Genomic DNA, 23070 nt, shown 5'->3' with positions numbered 1-23070 from the left:
CTTCCGGAGAGAGCACAGGCAAATCGGTAACATGAGCATCGTACGTTCCTGAGTTGCTGCACCTTTTGCAGCACTGGGAGGTGATCCAGGTCTGGTTAGTGTATGGCTGGAACAGTCGTCCGCAGGTCACGATTCATAAGGAGTTGTGCCGGAGACATACCGGTGGACAGAGGGGTTGCCCTGTACGCCAACAGCGCAAGGTTAAACTCAGAAGCCGAGTCCGCAGCCTTTCAGAGCAATTGCTTCACGATATGGACCCCTTGCTCAACCTTCCCTTTAGACTGCAGGTTGTGCAGGCTTGAGGTGATGTGGTTGAATTGGTACAGCTTGGTGAAATTGGACCACTCTTGGCTGTGGAAGCAGGGACCATTGTCACTCATGACAGTGAGCGGAATACCGTGCCTGGCAAATGTCGCCTTGCAGGCCTTGATGACTGTCCTTGAAATGAAAATGAAAATCGCTTATTGTCACAAGTAGGCTTCAAATGAAGTTACTGTGAAAAGCCCCTAGTCGCAGTTTCACCACTTCCAGGTAACTCAAAAAGTAATCTATGATGAGCACATAGTCACACCCATTGGCGTGAAAAAGGTCGATTCCCACCTTAGAGAGGTTACGATCTCGTGGTGCTGGAGTGTTTCTTTGGCCTGAGCAGGCTGGAAACGCTGGCAGGTCGCGCAATTGAGGACCATGTTGGATATGTCCTGGTTGATTCCAGGCCAATATACAGCCTGCCGGGCCCTGCGCCTACATTTCTCGACACCGAGGTGTCCCTCGTGGATTTGTTTGAGCACTAAGCTCTGCAGACTGTGAGGAATAACGATACGATCGAGCTTGAGGAGGATCCCCTCGACGACTGTCAGGTCGTCTTTGACATTAAAGAACTGAGGGCATTGCCCTTTCTGCCAGCCATTTGCAAGGTGGGGCATTACACGCTGCAAAGAGGGTCTTTGGCAGTCTCTTCACGAATGTTGACCACTCTTTCATCTGAGGCCGGGAGGTTGCTGGCACACAGCTGCACCTGTGCCTCAATCTGGTGGATGAAGTCAACCTGTTCACAGGGAGAGGTGATGGAGCGGGACAGGACATCCGCAATTATCAGCTCCTTGCCTGGTGTGTATACCAACTCAAAATCGTACCTTCGGAGTCGAAGGAGAGTGCGCTGAAGCCTGGGCGTCATGACATTCAAGTCCTTATGAATGATATGGACCAAGGGTCTGTGGTCAGTCTCCACTGTGAATGTTGGTAGACCGTAGACGTAGTCATGGAACTTTACAATGCTGGTTAGGAGGCACTCTTTTTCTATTTGGGCGTACCTCTGTTCAGTAGGAGTCATGGCCCTTGACGCATAAGCAACTGGAGCCCAGGACGAGGAGCCATCCTTCTGGAGGAGCACCGCACCAATGCGTCCTGGCTGGCGTCCGTGGAGATTTTTGTCTCCCTCTCCGGATCAAAAAACGCTAGTACCGGAGCAGTGGTGAGCTTTGCCTTTAACTCGAGCCACTCTGCTTGATGTGTGGATAGCCACTGGAATGCAGTGGACTTCTTCACCAGATGCCTGAGAGCCGTGGTGTATGATGCGAGGTTGGGAATGAACTTTCCCAAGAAGTTAACCATACCCAGGAAGCGTAGTACCGCCTTTTTGTCTTCCTGGGTCTTCATGGTGTTGATGATCTTGACCTTGTCCGAATCTGGTCGCACACCCTGCTGGGACATTTGAACGCCCAAGAACTTGATGGTTGACATGCCAAAGGAGCACTTGGCCTTGTTCAACTTGAGGCCGTTTGCATGGATACGTCAAAAGATTTGTTTGAGACGAGATATGTGTTCCTCGGGGGTCGTGGACCATATGATTACATCATCTACGTAGACGCGCACACCCTCAATGCCCTCCATCATCTGCTCCATGATCCTGTGGAAGATTTCAGAGGCTGAAACAATGCCGAACGGCATCCGGTTATAACAGTACCTTCCGAAAGGTGTATTGAACGTGCAGAGCTTCCTGCTGGACTCGTCCAGTTGTATCTGCCAGAAACCACGCGATACATCTAGCTTCGTGAAGAATTTGGCGTGTGCCATCTCACTGGTTAGTTCCTCCCGCTTCGGGATCGGGTAGTGTTCCCGCATTATGTTCTGGTTAAGATCTTTGGGATCTATGCTTATCCGCAACTCTCCAGAGGGCTTCTTCACACAGACCATCGAGCTGACCCAGTCAGTCGGTTCTGTCACTTTGGAGATGATGCCCTGGTCTTGGAGCTCCTGTAGGTATGCTTTAAACGGTCCTTCAGAGGAGCCGGCACCCGGCGTGGTGCATGGATCACAGGCGTGGCATCGGGCCGGAGTAAGATTTTGTAGCGGTACGGCAGCGTACCCATTCCACTGAACACATCCGGGTATTGTGTCAGGATTTCATCAATGTCAGCCTGAAGATCCACATTGGCAGAGGACATGGCGTGGACTCGCTGGACGAGATTGAGTAGCTGGCATGCATGGGCACCAAGCAGGGATGCTTTATCAGGCTTGACGATTTCAAATCGCAGTGTGACATTGATGGTCTTGTTGGAGACAAACGGATGACAAGATCCTAGTGCAGTTATGGCATTGCCATTATAATCGAGGAGCTGGCAGGCTGGCGGAGGAATTTTGGGTTGCTATTTGATGCGGTCAAAATCTGCTTGAGAGATGAGATTGGCAGAAGCACCAGTGTCCAGCTTGAACCGGATGCTGCGTTGATTAACATGTATGACAGCACGTCATTCGTCCGCAGAATCCACGTTGAGGATAGATAGGTGTCTTTCTGAATTTGAAGAGGCATACTCACATGTAGTGATGATGCCCACAGGATAGGGGGACTCCAGGCAGTCGTCCTCTGGATCCGTAGTGCTACCAGGATCAGAATCCAGCAAACCTTGCTGTACACATCGAACACGTTTGCGTTGGAATTGGGATCGCTGGCCCATGACCAGAGGTGCAGACCTGCACAAGGCTGCATAATGTCCAGGCTTCCCACAGTTTAAACATCGCCTGCCTCTTGCAGGGCATTGCCGCTTTAAGTGGGCATTGCCGCAGTTCGGGCACGTCATGACGTTGGCGTCGTTACGCTCCATGCGTCGTCGCACATGCGCAGTGCGGTCAGCCGCCGTTTGCACCTGCGCAGTTTGGGCTTCGGCCGCTTCGTTCTCCCGTCCGTGGTGCACATGCGTCGGACCTCGAGAAAAGCGCGCAAAATGGCCGCCTTCATCGATACTGAGGTGCCGCATCCGGGCGATGGCCTGTACACTCTCTGCCTCGTGGGAGGCAAGTTGGTCCTGTTCTGCCCATTTAAGACGGGAGTACCGATTTCTCGCCTTCCATGCACTTTACACGTCTCGATTGCGACTGACAGGGTCATGTTTTTTATTTTAAGGAGCTGCTCCCGCAAGGCGTTGGAGTGGACCCCAAACACGATCTGATCCCTGATGAGGGAATCAGCAGTGTCACCATAGTTGCAGGACTGCGCTAATATATGGAGATGAATTATAAAGGATTGGAAAGGTTCATCCTTACCCTGAAGACGTTGCTGGAAGACATAGCGCTCAAAGCTCTCGTTCGTTTCGACTTTACAGTGACTGTCGAATTTCGCTAAAACGGTCTTGAATTTGGTCTTGTCCTCGCCGTCGGCAAAAGTGAGCGAGTTGAAAATTTGGGTGGCTTGGTTCCCCGCAGTCGATAGGAGCAGCGCGATTTTTCTGACATAGAACATAGAACATAGAAAATACAGCACAGAACAGGCCCTTCGGCCCACGATGTTGTGCCGAACCTTTGTCCTAGATTAATCATAGATTATCATTGAATTTACAGTGCAGAAGGAGGCCATTCGGCCCTTTGAGTCTGCACCGGCTCTTGGAAAGAGCACCATACCCAAACTCAACACCTCCACCCAACACCAAGGGCAATTTTGGACACTAAGGGCAATTTATCATGGCCAATTCACCTAACCCACACATCTTTGGACTGTGGGAGGAAACCGGAGCACCCGGAGGAAACCCACGCAGACACGGGGAGGACGTGCAGACTCCGCACAGACAATGACCCAAGCCGGAATCGAACCTGGGACCATGGAGCTGTGAAGCAATTGCGCTATCCACAATGCTACCGTGCTGCCCTTAAGAACAAATAAATCTACACTATATCATTTTACCATCATCCATGTACCTATCCAATAGCTGCTTGAAGGTCCCTAATGTTTCCGACTCAACTACTTCCACAGGCAGTGCATTCCATGCCCCCACTACTCTCTGGGTAAAGAACCTACCTCTGATATCCCTCCTATATCTTCCACCTTTCACCTTAAATTTATGTCCCCTTGTAATGGTGTGTTCCACCCGGAGAAAAAGTCTCTGACTGTCTACTCTATCTATTCCCCTGATCATCTTATAAACCTCTATCAAGTCGCCCCTCATCCTTCTCCGCTCTAATGAGAAAAGGCCTAGCACCCTCAACCTTTCCTCGTAAGACCTACTCTCCATTCCAGGCAACATCCTGGTAAATCTTCTTTGCACCTTTTCCAGAGCTTCCACATCCTTCCTAAAATGAGGCGACCAGAACTGTACACAGTACTCCAAATGTGGCCTTACCAAAGTTTTGTACAGCTGCATCATCACCTCACGGCTCTTAAATTCAATCCCTCTGTTAATGAACGCGAGCACACCATAGGCCTTCTTCACAGCTCTATCCACTTGAGTGGCAACTTTCAAAGATATGAAAGGACACATCCTCGAGGCCTGAGGCCTCAATGTGCAGACTGAACTTCTGCATGAAGACCCGCAAGTTGGCGGAGATCCGTAGCTGTGGAGGGGCCTGGATCTTCTCCATGCCGCTGGAAGGCACATGCTGGTCGTCACTGAATCACTGAAGGTAAATTACTTCGATGAAGTAGACTCCTGGTACCATGTCGTATTATTCACCCTGGAGTAACACAGACTACAACTGGATGCAGTTGTACTGGAAAGCAGATACCAAACTTAGACATTGGTTCAATACGATTTATTGAACTTCTGTAACAATGCACACAGCTGGCTGTGGGTTGACACTCTACTATTCTAAGTGTGCTAACTCCAGCTAACTAGACCAGACTAGCTCTGAGCCACACGTAGAAGGTGCTAACTGATATATACACCCTGACTGTCACTACAGTTGTCACCAGTGGAAAGAGGTGGAGTGCTGATGCCTCGTGTGTTTTATAGTGGGAAACCCCCCTCCAGTGTTCTGTCTGGTGATTGGTTGTGTTCTGCCCTGTGTGTTGATTGGCTGTACTGGGTGTCTGTCACTGCCTGTCTGTATCTCATTATGTGCATGAGTGCAAATCATGACAGGCGCTAAAGGTTATCCACTGAAAGAGTGGCGCATAACCTCACTGAGACATGTGTGGACGGAGGCCAAGTAGAGATATAAATGCAGTCGTGCCACCACAATGGCAGTCGTTGAGACGATCAAAGGTCTTTTCAAGATGAAGTTGCAAATCGTGGACTGCTCAGGGACATCACTTCAATATCTTCCTCAACACGTTACCAGTATCTATTGGTCACCGCACAATCTGCCTCGTCAGCGCTCCACCTCAGACATGTCCAGGTACCAGGCTGGGCGCTAGCTGTGTGCCCACTGAGCCAGCGTTTCTCTTACGTTCCTCAGACACATACTTTCAGAGTGAAATAGACCCCAAGAGCAGGTTAAAACGGAGGGGAGGTGGTCGGCAGGGAATGAAGTCTGACTAACGGGCGGGAGGTTTTAAAGGCTTTTGAAAATTGAGGGAGGTGAGAGATTTGAGGTACCAAAGCCGGAGGATGATAAATGACGGAGGGGGATTGGCAGAACACAGGCATTTCCTCTCTCCAGGAAATACACCCAATGCAGTGCAGGAGGTGGATGTTTACCTTTGACAGAGCGAGTGACTGTTACAGCACACGTGTGAGATTCAATGCAATTCCCGGATTCCCGTCTCATCTGAGTCTCCCCGTGACATCTGGTTTTAATTTGTTGTAAAAACAAAGAATGAACCTTCCCTGCAGCTCCAGTCTGCTTTATTTTGTGTCAGTGATCCAGATGTGGTCTCTATTAACTGATTATAATCAACATCTGCAAAAGGAAACCGTGACAGAGTTTTGGGAATTAACAGGAAGTAAAGGACAGGAGTTCACTTCGGAATCACAATCCTGGAATTTCTAACTTGACTTTCGCCCTGAGAGTTAATGCCGATTTACTTTGTAACGGGTATTTTACGTTTGAATGAAGAATGGTGCTGAGGCTCAGCTCAAAGAGAGTTTGCAATGACTCTGGAAACCTCGTCATCCATTGATGTGGAAATCCATTGTCACCAAACTGTATCCAAATTTCCAAATACCTGGACGGTCAGAGACAGAGGGAGGGTCAGAGACAGAGGGAGGGTCAGAGACAGAGGGAGGGTCAGTGACAGAGTGACTGTTAGAGACGGAGACAGAGTGAGGGTCAGAGACAGAGTGAGGGTCAGAGACAGAGACAGAGGGAGGGTCAGAGACAGAGGGAGGGTCAGTGACAGAGTGACTGTTAGAGACAGAGACAGAGTGAGGGTCAGAGACAGAGTGAGGGTCAGAGACAGAGACAGACAGAGTGAGGGACAGAGACAGAGTGACGGTCAGAGACTGAGTGAGGGTCAGAGACAGAGTGACGGTCAGAGACAGAGTGACGGTCAGAGACAGAGACAGAGTGACGGTCAAAGACAGAGTTACAGTCAGAGACAGAGACAGAGTCAGGGTCAGAGACAGAGTGACGGTCAGACACAGAGTGACGGTCAGAGACAGAGACAGAGTGATGGTCAGAGAGAGAGACAGAGTGACGGTCAGAGACAGAGACAGAGTGAGGGTCAGAGACAGAGTGACGGTCAGAGACAGAGTGATGGTCAGAGACAGAGAGAGGGTCAGAGACTGGGAGAGAGGGTCAGAGACAGAGAGACGGTCAGAGACAGAGAGGTGGTCAGAGACAGAGCAATGGTCAAAGACAGAGTGACGGTCAGAGAAAGAGTGACGGTCAGAGAGAGAGTGACGGTCAGAGACAGAGAGACGGTCAGAGACAGAGAGACGGTCAGAGACAGAGTGATGGTCAGAGACAGAGCAATGGTCAAAGACAGAGTGACGGTCAGAGAAAGAGTGACGGTCAGAGAGAGAGTGACGGTCAGAGACAGAGTGACGGTCAGAGACAGAGACAGAGTGACGGTCAGAGAGAGAGTGACGGTCAGAGACAGAGTGACGGTCAGAGACAGAGACAGAGTGATGGTCAGAGACAGAGTGACGGTCAGAGACAGAGCCATAGTGATGGTCAGAGACAGAGTGACGGTCAGAGACAGAGACAGGGTGATGGTGAGAGATAGAGAGACGGTCAGAGACAGAGAGACGGTCAGAGACAGAGACAGAATGACGGTCAGAGACAGAGTGACGGTCAGAGACAGAGACAGAATGACGGTCAGAGACAGAGTGACTGTCAGAGACAGAGACAGAGTGACGGTCAGAGACAAGAGTGATGGTCAGAGACAGAATGGCGGTCAGAGACAGAGACAGAGTGACGGTCAGAGACAGAGACAGAGTGACGGTCAGAGACAGAGACAGGGTGATGGTGAGAGACAGAGTGACGGTCAGAGACAGAGAGACGGTCAGAGACAGAGTGACGGTCAGAGATAGAGACAGAGTGACGGTCAGAGACAGAGTGATGGTCAGAGATAGAGACAGAGTGACGGTCAGAGACAGAGTGACGGTCAGAGACAGAGACAGAGTGACGGTCAGAGACAGAGACAGAGTGATGGTCAGAGACAGAGAGACGGTCAGAGACAGAGAGACGGTCAGAGACAGAGAGACGGTCAGAGATAGAGACAGAGTGACGGTCAGAGACAGAGTGACGGTCAGAGACAGAGACAGAGTGACGGTCAGAGACAGAGACAGAGTGATGGTCAGAGACAGAGAGACGGTCAGAGACAGAGAGACGGTCAGAGACAGAGACAGAGTGACGGTCAGAGATAGAGACAGAGTGGTGGTCAGAGACAGAGAGACGGTCAGAGACAGAGACAGAGTGATGGTCAGAGACAGAGACAGAGTGATGGTCAGAGACAGAGAGACGGTCAGAGACAGAGAGACGGTCAGAGACAGAGACAGAGTGACGGTCAGAGATAGAGACAGAGTGGTGGTCAGAGACAGAGAGACGGTCAGAGACAGAGACAGATGTGATGGTCAGAGACAGAGAGACGGTCAGAGACAGAGTGACGGTCAGATGTAGAGAGACGGTCAGAGGCAGAGACAGAGTGACGGTCAGAGACAGAGAGACGGTCAGAGACAGAGACAGAGTGATGGTCAGAGACAGAGAGACGGTCAGAGACAGAGTGATGGTCAGAGGCAGAGAGACGGTCAGAGGCAGAGAGAGTGACGGTCAGAGACAGAGTGACGGTCAGAGACTGAGACAGAGTGATGGTCAGAGAGAGAGACAGAGTGACGGTCAGAGACAGAGTGATGGTCAGAGACAGAGCAATGGTCAAAGACAGAGTGACGGTCAGAGACAGAGTGACAGTCAGAGACAGAGACAGAGTGATGGTCAGAGACAGAGACAGAGCAATGGTCAAAGACAGAGTGACGGTCAGAGACAGAGTGACGGTCAGAGACAGAGACAGAGTGACGGTCAGAGACAGAGTGACGGTCAGAGACATAGACAGAGTGATGGTCAGGGCGAGAGAAACGGTCAGAGACAGAGACAGAGTGACGGTCAGAGAGAGAGACAGAGTGATGGTCAGAGACAGCGAAACGGTCAGAGACAGAGTACGGTCAGAGACAGAGACAGAGTGACGGTCAGAGACAGAGTGACGGTCAGAGACAGAGACAGAGAGACGGTCAGAGACAGAGTGACGGTCAGAGACAGAGTGACGGTCAGAGACAGAGTGACGGTCAGAGATAGAGACAGAGTGACGGTCAGAGACAGAGTGACGGTCAGAGACAGAGACAGAGAGACGGTCAGAGACAGAGTGACGGTCAGAGACAGAGTGACGGTCAGAGACAGAGAGACGGTCAGAGGAAGAGACAGAGTGACGGTCAGAGATAGAGACAGAGTGATGGTCAGAGAGAGAGACAGAGTGACGGTCAGAGACAGAGTGATGGTCAGAGAGAGAGACAGAGTGATGGTCAGAGACAGAGACAGAGTGAGGGTCAGAGACAGAGTGATGGTCAGAGACAGAGTGACGGTCAGAGACAGAGACAGAGTGATGGTCAGAGAGAGAGACAGAGTGACGGTCAGAGACAGAGACAGAGTGAGGGTCAGAGACAGAGTGACGGTCAGAGACAGAGTGACGGTCAGAGACTGAGACAGAGTGAGGGTCAGAGACAGAGTGACGGTCAGAGACAGAGAGACGGTCAGAGACAGAGACAGAGTGATGGTCAGAGACAGAGACAGAGCAACGGTCAAAGACAGAGTGACGGTCAGAGACAGAGACAGAGCAACGGTCAAAGACAGAGTGGCGGTCAGAGACATAGACAGAGTGATGGTCAGGGCGAGAGAAACGGTCAGAGACAGAGAGACGGTCAGAGAGAGAGACAGAGACAGAGTAACGGTCAGAGACAGAGTGATGGTCAGAGACAGAGCCATAGTGACGGTCAGAGACAGAGTGACGGTCAGAGGAAGAGACAGGGTGATGGTCAGAGACAGAGTGATGGTCAGAGATAGAGACAGAGTGACGGTCAGAGACAGAGGCAGAGTGACGGTCAGAGACAGAGAGACGGTCAGAGACAGAGGCAGAGTGACGGTCAGAGACGGAGTGACGGTCAGAGACAGAGACAGGGTGATGGTGAGAGACAAGAGTGACGGTCAGAGACCGAGAGACGGTCAGAGACCGAGAGACGGTCAGAGACCGAGAGACGGTCAGAGACCGAGAGACGGTCAGAGACAGAGACAGAATGACGGTCAGAGACAGAGTGACGGTCAGAGACTGAGACAGAGTGATGGTCAGAGACAGAGTGATGGTCAGAGATAGAGACAGAGTGATGGTCAGAGACAGAGTGACGGTCAGAGATAGAGACAGAGTGACGGTCAGAGACAGAGACAGAGTGGTGGTCAGAGACAGAGAGACGGTCAGAGACAGAGACAGAATGATGGTCAGAGACAGAGAGACGGTCAGAGACTGAGTGACGGTCAGAGGCAGAGTGACGGTCAGAGGCAGAGTGATGGTCAGAGACAGACTGACGGTCAGAGATAGAGACAGAGTGACGGTCAGAGATAGAGACAGAGTGATGGTCAGAGGCAGAGACAGAGTGACGGTCAGAGATAGAGACAGAGTGACGGTCAGAGACAGAGTGACGGTCAGAGACAGAGACAGGGTGATGGTCAGAGAGAGAGAGATGGTCAGAGCCAGAGTGATGGTCAGAGATAGAGACAGAGTGACGGTCAGAGAGCGAGTGACGGTCAGAGACAGAGTGATGGTCAGAGAGAGAGACAGAGTGACGGTCAGAGCCAGAGACAGAGTGAGGGTCAGAGACAGAGTGACGGTCAGAGACAGAGAGAGGGTCAGAGACAGAGTGATGGTCAGAGACAGAGAGACGGTCAGAGACAGAGTGACGGTCAGAGACAGAGACAGAGACAGAGTGACGGTCAGAGACAAGAGTGATGGTCAGAGACAGAATGGCGGTCAGAGACATAGACAGAGTGATGGTCAGGGCGAGAGAAACAGTCAGAGACAAAGACAGAGTGACGGTCAGAGAGAAAGACCGAGTGATGGTCAGAGACAGAGTCACGGTCAGAGACAGAGTCACGGTCAGAGACAGAGAGACGGTCAGAGACAGAGAGACGGTCAGAGACAGAGACAGAATGACGGTCAGAGACAGAGAGACAGTCAGAGACAGAGACAGAATGACGGTCAGAGACAGAGTGACGGTCAGAGACAGAGTGATGGTCAGAGACAGAGACAGAATGACGGTCAGAGAGAGAGACAGAGTGACGGTCAGAGCCAGAGACAGAGTGAGGGTCAGAGACAGAGTGACGGTCAGAGACAGAGAGACGGTCAGAGACAGAGACAGAGTGGTGGTCAGAGACAGAGCAACGGTCAAAGACAGAGTGACGGTCAGAGACAGAGTGACGGTCAGAGACAAGAGTGATGGTCAGAGACATAGACAGAGTGATGGTCAGGGCGAGAGAAACGGTCAGAGACAGAGACAGAGTGACGGTCAGAGAGAGAGACAGAGTGATGGTCAGAGACAGAGACAGAGTAACGGTCAGAGACAGAGTGACGGTCAGAGACAGAGACAGAGTGACGGTCAGAGACAGAGTGGTGGTTAGAGACAGAGACAGAGTGATGGTCAGAGACAGAGTGACGGTCAGAGACAGAGACAGGGTGATGGTGAGAGACAGAGTGACGGTCAGAGACAGAGAGACGGTCAGAGACAGAGAGACGGTCAGAGACAGAGACAGAATGACGGTCAGAGACAGAGTGACGGTCAGAGACAGAGACAGAATGACGGTCAGAGACAGAGTGACGGTCAGAGACAGAGTGATGGTCAGAGATAGAGACAGAGTGACGGTCAGAGACAGAGTGACAGTCAGAGATAGAGACAGAGTGACGGTCAGAGACAGAGTGGTGGTCAGAGACAGAGAGACGGTCAGTGACAGAGACAGAGTGATGGTCAGACACAGAGAGACGGTCAGAGACAGAGTGACGGTCAGAGACAGAGTGACGGTCAGAGGCAGAGAGACGGTCAGAGGCAGAGACAGAGTGATGGTCAGAGACAGAGTGACAGTCAGAGATAGATACAGAGTGACGGTCAGAGACAGAGTGACGGTCAGAGACAGAGTGGTGGTCAGAGACAGAGAGACGGTCAGTGACAGAGAGACGGTCAAGGACAGAGACAGAGAGACGGTCAGAGACAGAGAGACGGTCAGAGACAGAGAGACGGTCAGAGACGGAGACAGAATGACGGTCAGAGACAGAGTGACGGTCAGAGACAGAGTGACGGTCAGAGACTGAGACAGAATGATGGTCAGAGACAGAGTGACGGTCAGAGATAGAGACAGAGTGACGGTCAGAGACAGAGTGACGGTCAGAGACAGAGACAGAATGACGGTCAGAGACAGAGTGACGGTCAGAGACTGAGACAGAATGATGGTCAGAGATAGAGACAGAGTGACGGTCAGAGACAGAGTGACGGTCAGAGACTGAGACAGAATGATGGTCAGAGACAGAGTGATGGTCAGAGATAGAGACAGAGTGATGGTCAGAGACAGAGTGACGGTCAGAGACAGAGTGACGGTCAGAGACAGAGACAGAATGACGGTCAGAGACAGAGAGACGGTCAGAGACAGAGAGACGGTCAGAGACAGAGACAGAGTGATGGTCAGAGACAGAGAGACGGTCAGAGACAGAGTGACGGTCAGAGACAGAGACAGAGTGATGGTCAGAGAGAGAGAGACAGAGTGACGGTCAGAGCCAGAGACAGAGTGAGGGTCAGAGACAGAGTGATGGTCAGAGACAGAGAGACGGTCAGAGACAGAGACAGAGTGAGGGTCAGAGACAGAGTGACGGTCAGAGACAGAGTGACGGTCAGAGACAGAGACAGAGTGACGGTCAGAGACAAGAGTGATGGTCAGAGACAGAATGGCGGTCAGAGACAGAGACAGAGTGATGGTCAGGGCGAGAGAAACAGTCAGAGACAAAGACAGAGTGACGGTCAGAGAGAAAGACAGAGTGATGGTCAGAGACAGAGACAGAGTAACGGTCAGAGACAGAGTGACGGTCAGAGACAGAGACAGAATGACGGTCAGAGACAGAGTGACGGTCAGAGATAGAGACAGAGCGACAGTCAGAGACAGAGACAGGGTGATGGTCAGAGACAGAGTGATGGTCAGAGATAGAGACAGAGTGACGGTCAGAGACAGAGTGACGGTCAAAGACAGAGACAGACTGATGGTCAGAGACAGAGACAGAGTGATGATCAGAGACAGAGTGACGGTCAGAGATAGAGACAGAGTGGTGGTCAGAGACAGAGAGACGGTCAGAGACAGAGACAGAGTGATGGTCAGAGATAGAGACAGAGTGACGGTCAGAGATAGAGACAGAGTGATGGTCAGAGACAGAGAGACGGTCAGGGACAGAGTGACGGTCAGAGACAGAGAGACGGTCAGAGACAGAGTGGCGGTCAGAGACAGAGTGACAGTCAGAGACAGAGTGACAGTCAGAGGCAGAGAGACGGTCAGAGGCAGAGAAAGAGTGATGGTCAAGGAGAGAGACGGTCAGAGACAGAGTGGCGGTCAGAGATAGAGACAGAGTGACGGTCAGAGACAGAGTGACAGTCAGAGGCAGAGAGACGGTCAGAGGCAGAGAAAGAGTGATGGTCAAGGAGAGAGACGGTCAGAGACAGAGTGGCGGTCAGAGATAGAGACAGAGTGACGGTCAGAGACAGAGTGACAGTCAGAGGCAGAGAGACGGTCAGAGGCAGAGAAAGAGTGATGGTCAAGGAGAGAGAAACGGTCAGAGACAGAGACAGAGTGACGGTCAGAGACAGAGACAGAGTGACGGCCAGAGACAGAGTGACGGTCAGAGACAAAGACAGGGTGATGGTGAGAGACAGAGTGATGGTCAGAGACAGAGAGACAGTCAGAGACAGAGAGACGGTCAGAGACAGAGACAGAGTGACGGTCAGAGACAGAGTGACGGTCAGAGACAGAGTGACGGTCACAGACTGAGACAGAGTGATGGTCAGAGACAGAGTGATGGTCAGAGATAGAGACAGAGTGACGGTCAGAGACAGAGACAGAGTGATGGTCAGAGACAGAGTGACGGTCAGAGATAGAGACAGAGTGACGGTCAGAGACAGAGTGACGGTCAGAGACAGAGACAGAGTGATGGTCGGGAGACAGAGAGACGGTCAGAGACAGAGTGACGGTCAGAGATAGAGACAGCGTGACGGTCAGAGACACAGTGACGGTCAGAGACAGAGACAGAGTGGTGGTCAGAGACAGAGAGACGGTCTGAGACAGAGACAGAGTGATGGTCAGAGACAGAGAGACGGTCAGAGACAGAGACAGAGTGGTGGTCAGAGACAGAGAGACGGTCAGAGACAGAGACAGAGTGGTGGTCAGAGACAGAGAGACGGTCAGAGACAGAGACAGAGTGATGGTCAGAGACAGAGTGACGGTCAGAGACAGAGACAGAATGACGGTCAGAGACAGAGTGACGGTCAGAGATAGAGACAGAGTGATGGTCAGAGACAGAGTGACGGTCAGAGACAGAGACAGAGTGATGGTCAGAGAGAGAGAGAGACGGTCAGAGACAGAGGCAGAATGACGGTCAGAGACAGAGTGACGGTCAGAGATAGAGACAGAGTGATGGTCAGAGACAGAGTGACGGTCAGAGACAGAGTGGAGGTCAGAGACAGAGAGACGGTCAGAGACAGAGACAGAGTGATGGTCAGAGACAGAGAGACGGTCTGAGACAGAGTGATGGTCAGAGACAGAAACAGAGTGAGGGTCAGAGACAGAGAGACGGTCAGAGGCAGAGAGACGGTCAGAGGCAGAGACAGAGTGATGGTCAGAGACAAAGAGACGGTCAGAGACAGAGACAGAGTGATGGTCAGAGAGAGAGAGACGGTCAGAGAGAGAGAGACGGTCAGAGACAGAGTGACGGTCAGAGACAAAGACAGAGTGATAGTTAGAGAGAGGGAGATGGTCAGAGACAGAGTGACGGTCAGAGACAAAAACAGAGTGATGGTCAGAGACAGAGAGACGGTCAGAGACAGAGTGATGGTCAGAGACAGAGACAGAGTGGTGGTCAGAGACAGAGAGACGGTCAGAGACAGAGTGACGGTCAGAGACAGAGACAGAGTGATTGTCAGAGACAGAGAGACGGTCTGAGACAGAGACAGAGTGATGGTCAGAGACAGAGAGACGGTCAGAGACAGAGACAGAGTGGTGGTCAGAGACAGAGAGACGGTCTGAGACAGAGACAGAGTGATGGTCAGAGACAGAGAGACGGTCAGAGACAGAGAGACGGTCAGAGACAGAGACAGAGTGGTGGTCAGAGACAGAGAGACGGTCAGAGACAGAGACAGAGTGATGGTCAGAGACAGAGAGACGGTCAGAGACAGAGACAGTGATGGTCAGAGACAGAGTGACGGTCAGAGACAGAGACAGAATGACGTCAGAGACAGAGTGACGGTCAGAGATAGAGACAGAGTGATGGTCAGAGACAGAGTGACGGTCAGAGACAGAGACAGAGTGATGGTCAGAGAGAGAGAGAGACGGTCAGAGACAGAGACAGAATGACGGTCAGAGACAGAGTGACGGTCAGAGATAGAGACAGAGTGATGGTCAGAGACAGAGTGACGGTCAGAGACAGAGTGGAGGTCAGAGACAGAGAGACGGTCAGAGACAGAGACAGAGTGATGGTCAGAGACAGAGAGACGGTCTGAGACAGAGTGATGGTCAGAGACAGAAACAGAGTGAGGGTCAGAGACAGAGAGACGGTCAGAGGCAGAGAGACGGTCAGAGGCAGAGACAGAGTGATGGTCAGAGACAAAGAGACGGTCAGAGACAGAGACAGAGTGATGGTCAGAGAGAGAGAGACGGTCAGAGACAGAGTGACGGTCAGAGACAAAGACAGAGTGATAGTTAGAGAGAGGGAGATGGTCAGAGACAGAGTGACGGTCAGAGACAAAAACAGAGTGATGGTCAGAGACAGAGAGACGGTCAGAGACAGAGTGATGGTCAGAGACAGAGTGATGGTCAGAGACAAAGACAGAGTGATGGTCAGAGACAGAGAGACGGTCAGAGACAGAGTGATGGTCAGAGACAGAAACAGAGTGAGGGTCAGAGACTGAGACAGAGTGACGGTCAGAGACTGAGACAGAGTGACGGTCAGAGACAGAGTGACGGTCAGAGACAGAGTGATGGTCAGAAAGACAGAGTGACGCTCAGAGGCAGAGTGACGGTCAGAGACAGAGACAGAGTGATGGTCAGAAACAGAGTGACGTTCAGAGGCAGAGTGATGGTCAGACACAGAGTGAGGGTCAGAGACTGAGAAACAGTGATGGTCAGAGACAGAGTGATGGTCAGGGACAGAGAGACGGTCAGGGACAGAGACAGCGTGATGGTCAGAGACAGAGACAGTGTGACGGCCAGTGACAGAGTGATGGTCAGAGGCAGAGTGATGGTCAGAGAGAGAGAGAGACGGTCAGAGACAGAGAGACGGTCAGAGGCAGTGAGACGGTCAGAGGCAGAGTGACGGTCAGAGACAGAGAGACGGTCAGAGACAGAGAGACGGTCAGAGACAGAGAGACGGTCAGAGACAGAGACAGAGTGACGGTCAAAGACAGAGACAGAGTGACGGTCAGAGACAGAATGACGGTCAGAGACAGAGACAGAGTGATGGTCAGAGACAGAGAGACGGTCAGAGACAGAGAGACGGTCAGAGACAGAGACAGAATGACGGTCAGAGACAGAGTCACGGTCAGAGATAGAGACAGAGTGACGGTCAGAGACAGAGACAGAGTGGTGGTCAGAGACAGAGAGACGGTCAGAGACAGAGACAGAGTGATGGTCAGAGACAGAGAGACGGTCAGGGACAGAGTGACGGTCAGAGGCAGAGAGACGGTCAGAGGCAGAGACAGAGTGACGGTCAGAGACAGAGACAGAGTGACGGTCAGAGACAGAGTGACGGTCAGAGACAGAGAGACGGTCAGAGACAGAGTGAGGGTCAGAGACAGAGTGAGGGTCAGAGACAGAGTGACGGTCAGAGACAGAGAGACGGTCAGAGACAGAGTGACGGTCAAAGACAGAGATAGAGTGATGGTCAGAGAGAGAGAGAGACGTCAGAGACAGAGTGACGGTCAGAGACAGAGAGACGGTCAGAGACAGAGTGACGGTCAGAGACAGAGTGACGGTCAGAGACAGAGACAGAGTGACGGTGAAAGACAGAGACAGAGTGATGGTTAGAGAGAGAGTGAGACGGTCAGAGACAGAGTGACAGTCAGAGACTGAGTGACGGTCAGAGACTGAGTGACGGTCAGAGACAGAATGACGGTCAGAGACAGAGACAGAGTGACGGTCAGAGAGAGAGAGACGGTCAGAGACAGAGTGACAGTCAGAGCCAGAGTGACGGTCAGAAACAGAGTGACGGTCAGAAACAGAGTGACGGTCAGAGACACAGTGATGGTCAGGGAGAGAGAAACGGTCAGAGACAGAGAGACGGTCAGAGACAGAGTGACGGTCAGAGACACAGTGACGGTCAGAGACACAGTGACGGTCAGGGAGAGAGAAACGGTCAGAGACAGAGACAGAGTGATGGTCAGAGACAGAGAGACGGTCAGAGACAGAGAGACGGTCAGAGACAGAGACAGAGTGATGGTCAGAGACAGAGAGACGGTCAGAGACAGAGTGACAGTCAGAGACAGGGTGACGGTCAGAGACAGGGTGACGGTCAGAGACAGGGTGACGGTCAGAGGCAGAGAGAGTGATGGTCAGAGAGAGAGAGACAGAGTGACGGTCAGAGACAGAGACAGAATGACGGTCAGAGACAGAGTGACGGTCAGAGATAGAGACAGCGTGACGGTCAGAGACAGAGTGACGGTCAGAGACAGATACAGAGTGATGGTCAGAGACGGTCAGAGACAGAGTGACGTTCAGAGGCAGAGTGACGGTCAGACACAGAGGGTCAGAGACTGAGAAACAGTGACGGTCAGAGACAGAGTGACAGTCAGAGCCAGAGTGACGGTCAGAAACAGAGTGACGGTCAGAGACACAGTGACGGTCAGGGAGAGAGAAACGGTCAGAGACAGAGACAGAGTGATGGTCAGAGGCAGAGTGACGGTCAGAAACAGAGTGACGGTCAGAGACAGAGACAGAGTGATGGTCAGAGACAGAGACAGAGAGACGGTCAGAGACAGAGACAGAGTGATGGTCAAAGACAGAGACAGAGTGATGGTCAGAGAGAGAGAGACGGTCAGGGACAGAGACAGAATGACGGTCAGAGACAGAGGCAGAGTGACGGTCAGAGGCAGAGTGATGGTCAGAGGCAGGGTGACGGTCAGGGAGAGAGAAACGGTCAGAGACAGAATGACGGTTAGAGACAGAGTGACGGTCAAAGACAGAGACAGAGTGACGGTCAAAGACAGAGACAGAGTGATGGTCAGAGACAGAGACAGAGTGACGGTCAGAGACAGAGACAGAGGGAGGGTCAGAGACAGAGACAGAGTGACGGTCAAAGACAGAGACAGAGTGAGGGTCAGAGAGAGAGAGAGAGACGGTCAGAGACAGAGACAGAGTGACGGTCAGAGAGAGATACAGAGTGACGGTCAGAGACAGAGACAGAGTGAGGGTCAGAGACAGAGTGACGGTCAGAGACAGAGAGAGGGTCAGAGACAGAGAGAGGGTCAGAGACAGAGACAGAGTGACGGTCAGAGACAGAGTGATGGTCAGAGACAGAGACAGAGTGATGGTCAGAGAGAGAGGCGGTCAGAGACAGAGTGACGGTCAGAGACAGAGAGACGGTCAGAGACAGAGAGACGGTCAGAGACAGAGTGATGGTCAGAGACAGAGACAGAGTGATGGTCAGAGAGAGAGGCGGTCAGAGACAGAGTGACGGTCAGAGACAGAGACAGAGTGACGGTCAGAGAGAGAGAGAGAGAGAGAGATGGTCAGAAATAGAGACAGAGTGACGGTCAGAGAGAGAGAGACGGTCAGAGACAGAGTGACGGTCAGAGACAGAGACAAAGTGACGGTCACAGACAGAGAGACGGTCAGAGACAGAGACAAAGTGACGGTCAGAGAGAGAGTGTGGGTCAGAGACAGAGACAGAGTGATGGTCAGATAGAGAGAGATGGTCAGAGACAGAGTGACGGTCAGAGACAGAGATAGAGTGACAGTCAGAGACTGAGACAGAGCGACGGTCAGAGAGAGAGAGATGGTCAGAGACAGAGACAGTGTGACCGTCAAAGACAGAATGACGGTCAGAGACAGAGACAGGGTGATGGTCAGAGAGAGAGAGAGACGGTCAGAAACAGACACAGAGTGTCGGTTAGAGAGAGAGAGAGAGACGGTCAGAGACAGAGTGACGGTGAGAGATAGAGCCAGGGTGATGGTCAGAGAGAGAGAGATGGTCAGAGCCAGAGTGATGGTCAGAAATAGAGACAGAGTGACGGTCAGAGAGCGAGTGACGGTCAGAAACAGAGACAGAGTGATGGTCAGAGACAAGAGTGATGGTCAGAGACAGAGCCAGGGTGATGGTCAGAGAGAGAGAGAGATGGTCAGAGCCAGAGTGATGGTCAGAGACAGAGAGACAGTCAGAGACAGAGACAGAGTGACGGTCAGAGACAGAGTGACGGTCAGAGACAGAGAGAGAGTGATGGTCAGAGACAGAGACAGAGTGACGGTCAGAGACAGAGTGACGGTCAGAGATAGAGACAGCGTGACGGTCAGAGACAGAGTGACGGTCAGAGACAGATACAGAGTGATGGTCAGAGACAGAGAGACGGTCAGAGACAGATACAGAGTGATGGTCAGAGACAGAGAGACGGTCAGAGACAGAGTGACGTTCAGAGGCAGAGTGACGGTCAGACACAGAGTGAGGGTCAGAGACTGAGAAACAGTGACGGTCAGAGACAGAGTGATACTCAGAGGCAGAGTGACGGTCAGAGACAGAGACAGAGTGATGGTCAGAGACAGAGAGACGGTCAGAGGCAGAGACAGAGTGATGGTCAAAGACAGAGACAGAGTGATGGTCAGAGACAGAGACAGAGAGACGGTCAGGGACAGAGACAGAATGACGGTCAGAGACAGAGGCAGAGTGACGGTCAGAGGCAGAGTGACGGTCAGAGGCAGGGTGACGGTCAGGGAGAGAGAAACGGTCAGAGTCAGAATGACGGTTAGAGACAGAGTGACGGTCAAAGACAGAGACAGAGTGACGGTCAAAGACAGAGACAGAATGATGGTCAGAGAGAGAGAGACAGTCAGAGACAGAGACAGAGTGATGGTCAGAGACAGAGTGACGGTCAGAGACAGAGACAGAGGGAGGGTCAGAGACAGAGACAGAGTGACGGTCAAAGACAGAGACAGAGTGATGGTGAGAGACAGAGACAGAGTGACGGTCAGAGACAGAGTGATGGTCAGAGACAGAGACAGAGTGACGGTCAGAGACAGAGTGATGGTCAGAGAGAGAGGCGGTCAGAGACAGAGTGACGGTCAGAGACAGAGAGACGGTCAGAGACAGAGTGACAGTCACAGACAGAGACAGAGTGACGGTCAGAGAGAGAGAGAGAGATGGTCAGAAATAGAGACAGAGTGATGGTCAGAGACAGAGTGATGGTCAGAGAGAGAGAGACGGTCAGAGACAGAGTGACGGTCAGAGACAGAGACAAAGTGACGGTCACAGACAGAGAGACGGTCAGAGACAGAGTGATGGTCAGAGACAGAGACAGAGTGACGGTCAGAGACAGAGTGATGGTCAGAGACAGAGTGACGGTCAGAGACAGAGTGATGGTCAGAGAGAGTGACGGTCAGAGACAGAGAGACGGTCAGAGACAGAGTGATGGTCAGAGACAGAGACAGAGTGATGGTCAGAGAGAGAGGCGGTCAGAGACAGAGTGACGGTCAGAGACAGAGAGACGGTCAGAGACAGAGTGACAGTCACAGACAGAGACAGAGTGACGGTCAGAGAGAGAGAGAGAGAGAGAGAGAGAGATGGTCAGAAATAGAGACAGAGTGATGGTCAGAGAGAAAGAGACGGTCAGAGACAGAGACAGAGTGACGGTCAGAGACAGAGTGATGGTCAGAGAGAGAGAGACGGTCAGAGACAGAGTGACGGTCAGAGACAGAGACAAAGTGACGGTCACAGACAGAGAGACGGTCAGAGACAGGGACAAAGTGACGGTCAGAGAGAGAGTGAGGGTCAGAGACAGAGACAGAGTGATGGTCAGATAGAGAGAGATGGTCAGAGACAGAGACAGAGTGACCGTCAGAGACAGAGTGACGGTCAGAGACAGAGACAGAGTGACGGTCAGAGAGAGAGAGAGACGGTCAGAAACAGAGACAGAGTGTCGGTTAGAGAGAGAGAGAGAGAGACGGTCAGAGACAGAGATAGAGTGACGGTCAGAGACAGAGTGACGGTCAGAGACAGAGTGACGGTCAGAGACAGAGCCAGGGTGATGGTCAGTGAGAGAGAGATGGTCAGAGCCAGAGTGATGGTCAGAAATAGAGACAGAGTGACGGTCAGAGAGCGAGTGATGGTCAGAGACAGAGCCAGGGTGATGGTCAGAGACAGTGAGACAGTCAGAGACAGAGACAGAGTGACAGTCAGAGACAGAGTGACGGTCAGAGACAGAGAGAGAGTGATGGTCAGAGACAGAGACAGAGTGATGGTCAGAGACAGAGAGATGGTCAGAGACAGAGACAGAGTGATGGTCAGAGAGAGAGAGATGGTCAGAGCCAGAGTGATGGTCAGAGATAGAGACAGAGTGACGGTCAGACACAGAGATAAAGTGACGGTCAGAGAGAGAGAGACGGTCAGAGACAGAGACAGAGTGATGGTCAGAGACAGAGTGATGGTCAGAGACAGAGACAGAGTGACGGTCAGAGAGAGAGAGACGGTCAGAAACAGAGACAGAGTGACGGTCAGAGACAGAGTGATGGTCAGAGACAGAGACAGAGTGACGGTCAGAGAGAGCGAGACGGTCAGAAACAGAGACAGAGTGACGGTCAGAGAGAGAGAGAGACGGTCAGAGACAGAGACAGAGTGACGGTCAGAGACAGAGACAGAGTGACGGTCAGAGACAGAGACAGAGTGACGGTCAGAGACAGAGTGACGGTCAGAGACAGAGACAGAGAGACGGTCAGAGACAGAGACAGAGTGACGGTCAGAGACAGAGACAGAGTGACGGTCAGAGACAGAGACAGAGTGACGGTCAGAGACAGAGTGATGGTCAGAGACAGAGACAGAGTGACGGTCGGAGACAGAGACAGAGTGACGGTCAGAGACAGAGTGACGGTCAGAGACAGAGAATGTGTGACGGTCAGAGAGAGAGAGACGGTCAGAGACAGAGTGACGGTCGGAGACAGAGACAGAGTGACGGTCGGAGACAGAGACAGAGTGACGGTCGGAGACAGAGACAGAGTGACGGTCAGAGACAGAGTGACGGTCAGAGACAGAGTGACGGTTCTCCTGTGACTGTCTTAAGTTCTCCTGTGACTGTCTTAAGTTCTCCCCTCTCTTCTACCTCGATTTTCTGCTGGAACCTCTGTGTCTCTCTCCTGTGAAGACACACGCAAAGTACATGTTCATACACTCTCCCATTGCCTGGTTCCTGTGATGAATTTCGCAGTCTCAGGCTGCGAAGGACCATTGCTTACGTTAACTATTCTTTTCCTTTTTATATACTCGCAGGAGCATTTACAGCCGGTTTTTAGATTTCTTGACAGTTTTCTCTCACATTCTAATTTTCCCTTTATATTTAAAAATATGTTTAATATATGAGCTTTGGAATTAATAGGAAGCGAATTCTGACACTCCGCCCAGTATCTCCCTAACGAACACCCCGCCCAGCATCTCTCTAACGAACACTCCGCCCAGTATCTCCCTAACGAACACCCCGCCCAGCATCTCCCTAACGAACACCCCGCCCAGCATCTCCCTAACGAACACCCCGCCCAGCATCTCCCTAACGAACACCCCGCCCAGCATCTCTCTAACGAACACCCCGCCCAGCATCTCCCTAACGAACACCCCGCCCAGCATCTCCCTAACGAACACCCCGCCCAGCATCTCTCTAACGAACACCCCGCCCAGCATCTCCCTAACGAACACCCCGCCCAGCATCCCCCTAACGAACACTCCGCCCAGCATCTCCCTAACGAACACCCCGCCCAGCATCTCCCTAACGAACACTCCGCCCAGCATCTCCCTAACGAACACCCCGCCCAGCATCTCTCTAACGAACACCCCGCCCAGCATCTCCCTAACGAACACTCCGCCCAGCATCTCCCTAACGAACACCCCGCCCAGCATCTCCCTAACGAACACTCCGCCCAGCATCTCCCTAACGAACACTCCGCCCAGCA

General features: G+C 52.1%; 1 protein-coding gene across 5 annotated transcripts in view; it reads right to left on the bottom strand.

The window, feature by feature from the left end:
• The window catches only part of entpd1 (ectonucleoside triphosphate diphosphohydrolase 1), a 301969-nt gene that overhangs the window by 109579 nt on the left and 169320 nt on the right, over window positions 1-23070 (bottom strand). Inside the window, exon 1 of one of the 5 annotated variants that reach the window (XM_072479776.1) lies at window positions 5910-5994. The exons of the other annotated variants lie outside the window; for them this stretch is intronic. Coding sequence (XP_072335877.1) covers window positions 5910-5979 — 70 coding nt within the window. The 5' untranslated portion in view covers window positions 5980-5994. Of the gene's footprint in view, window positions 1-5909; window positions 5995-23070 lie in introns of those variants that run through there. 5 annotated transcript variants of the gene reach the window in all.

Source organism: Scyliorhinus torazame, chromosome 16 (genome assembly GCF_047496885.1).
Source record: "Scyliorhinus torazame isolate Kashiwa2021f chromosome 16, sScyTor2.1, whole genome shotgun sequence".
Lineage (NCBI taxonomy): Eukaryota > Metazoa > Chordata > Chondrichthyes > Carcharhiniformes > Scyliorhinidae > Scyliorhinus > Scyliorhinus torazame.
This window is presented reverse-complemented; position numbering and strand designations above follow the sequence as displayed.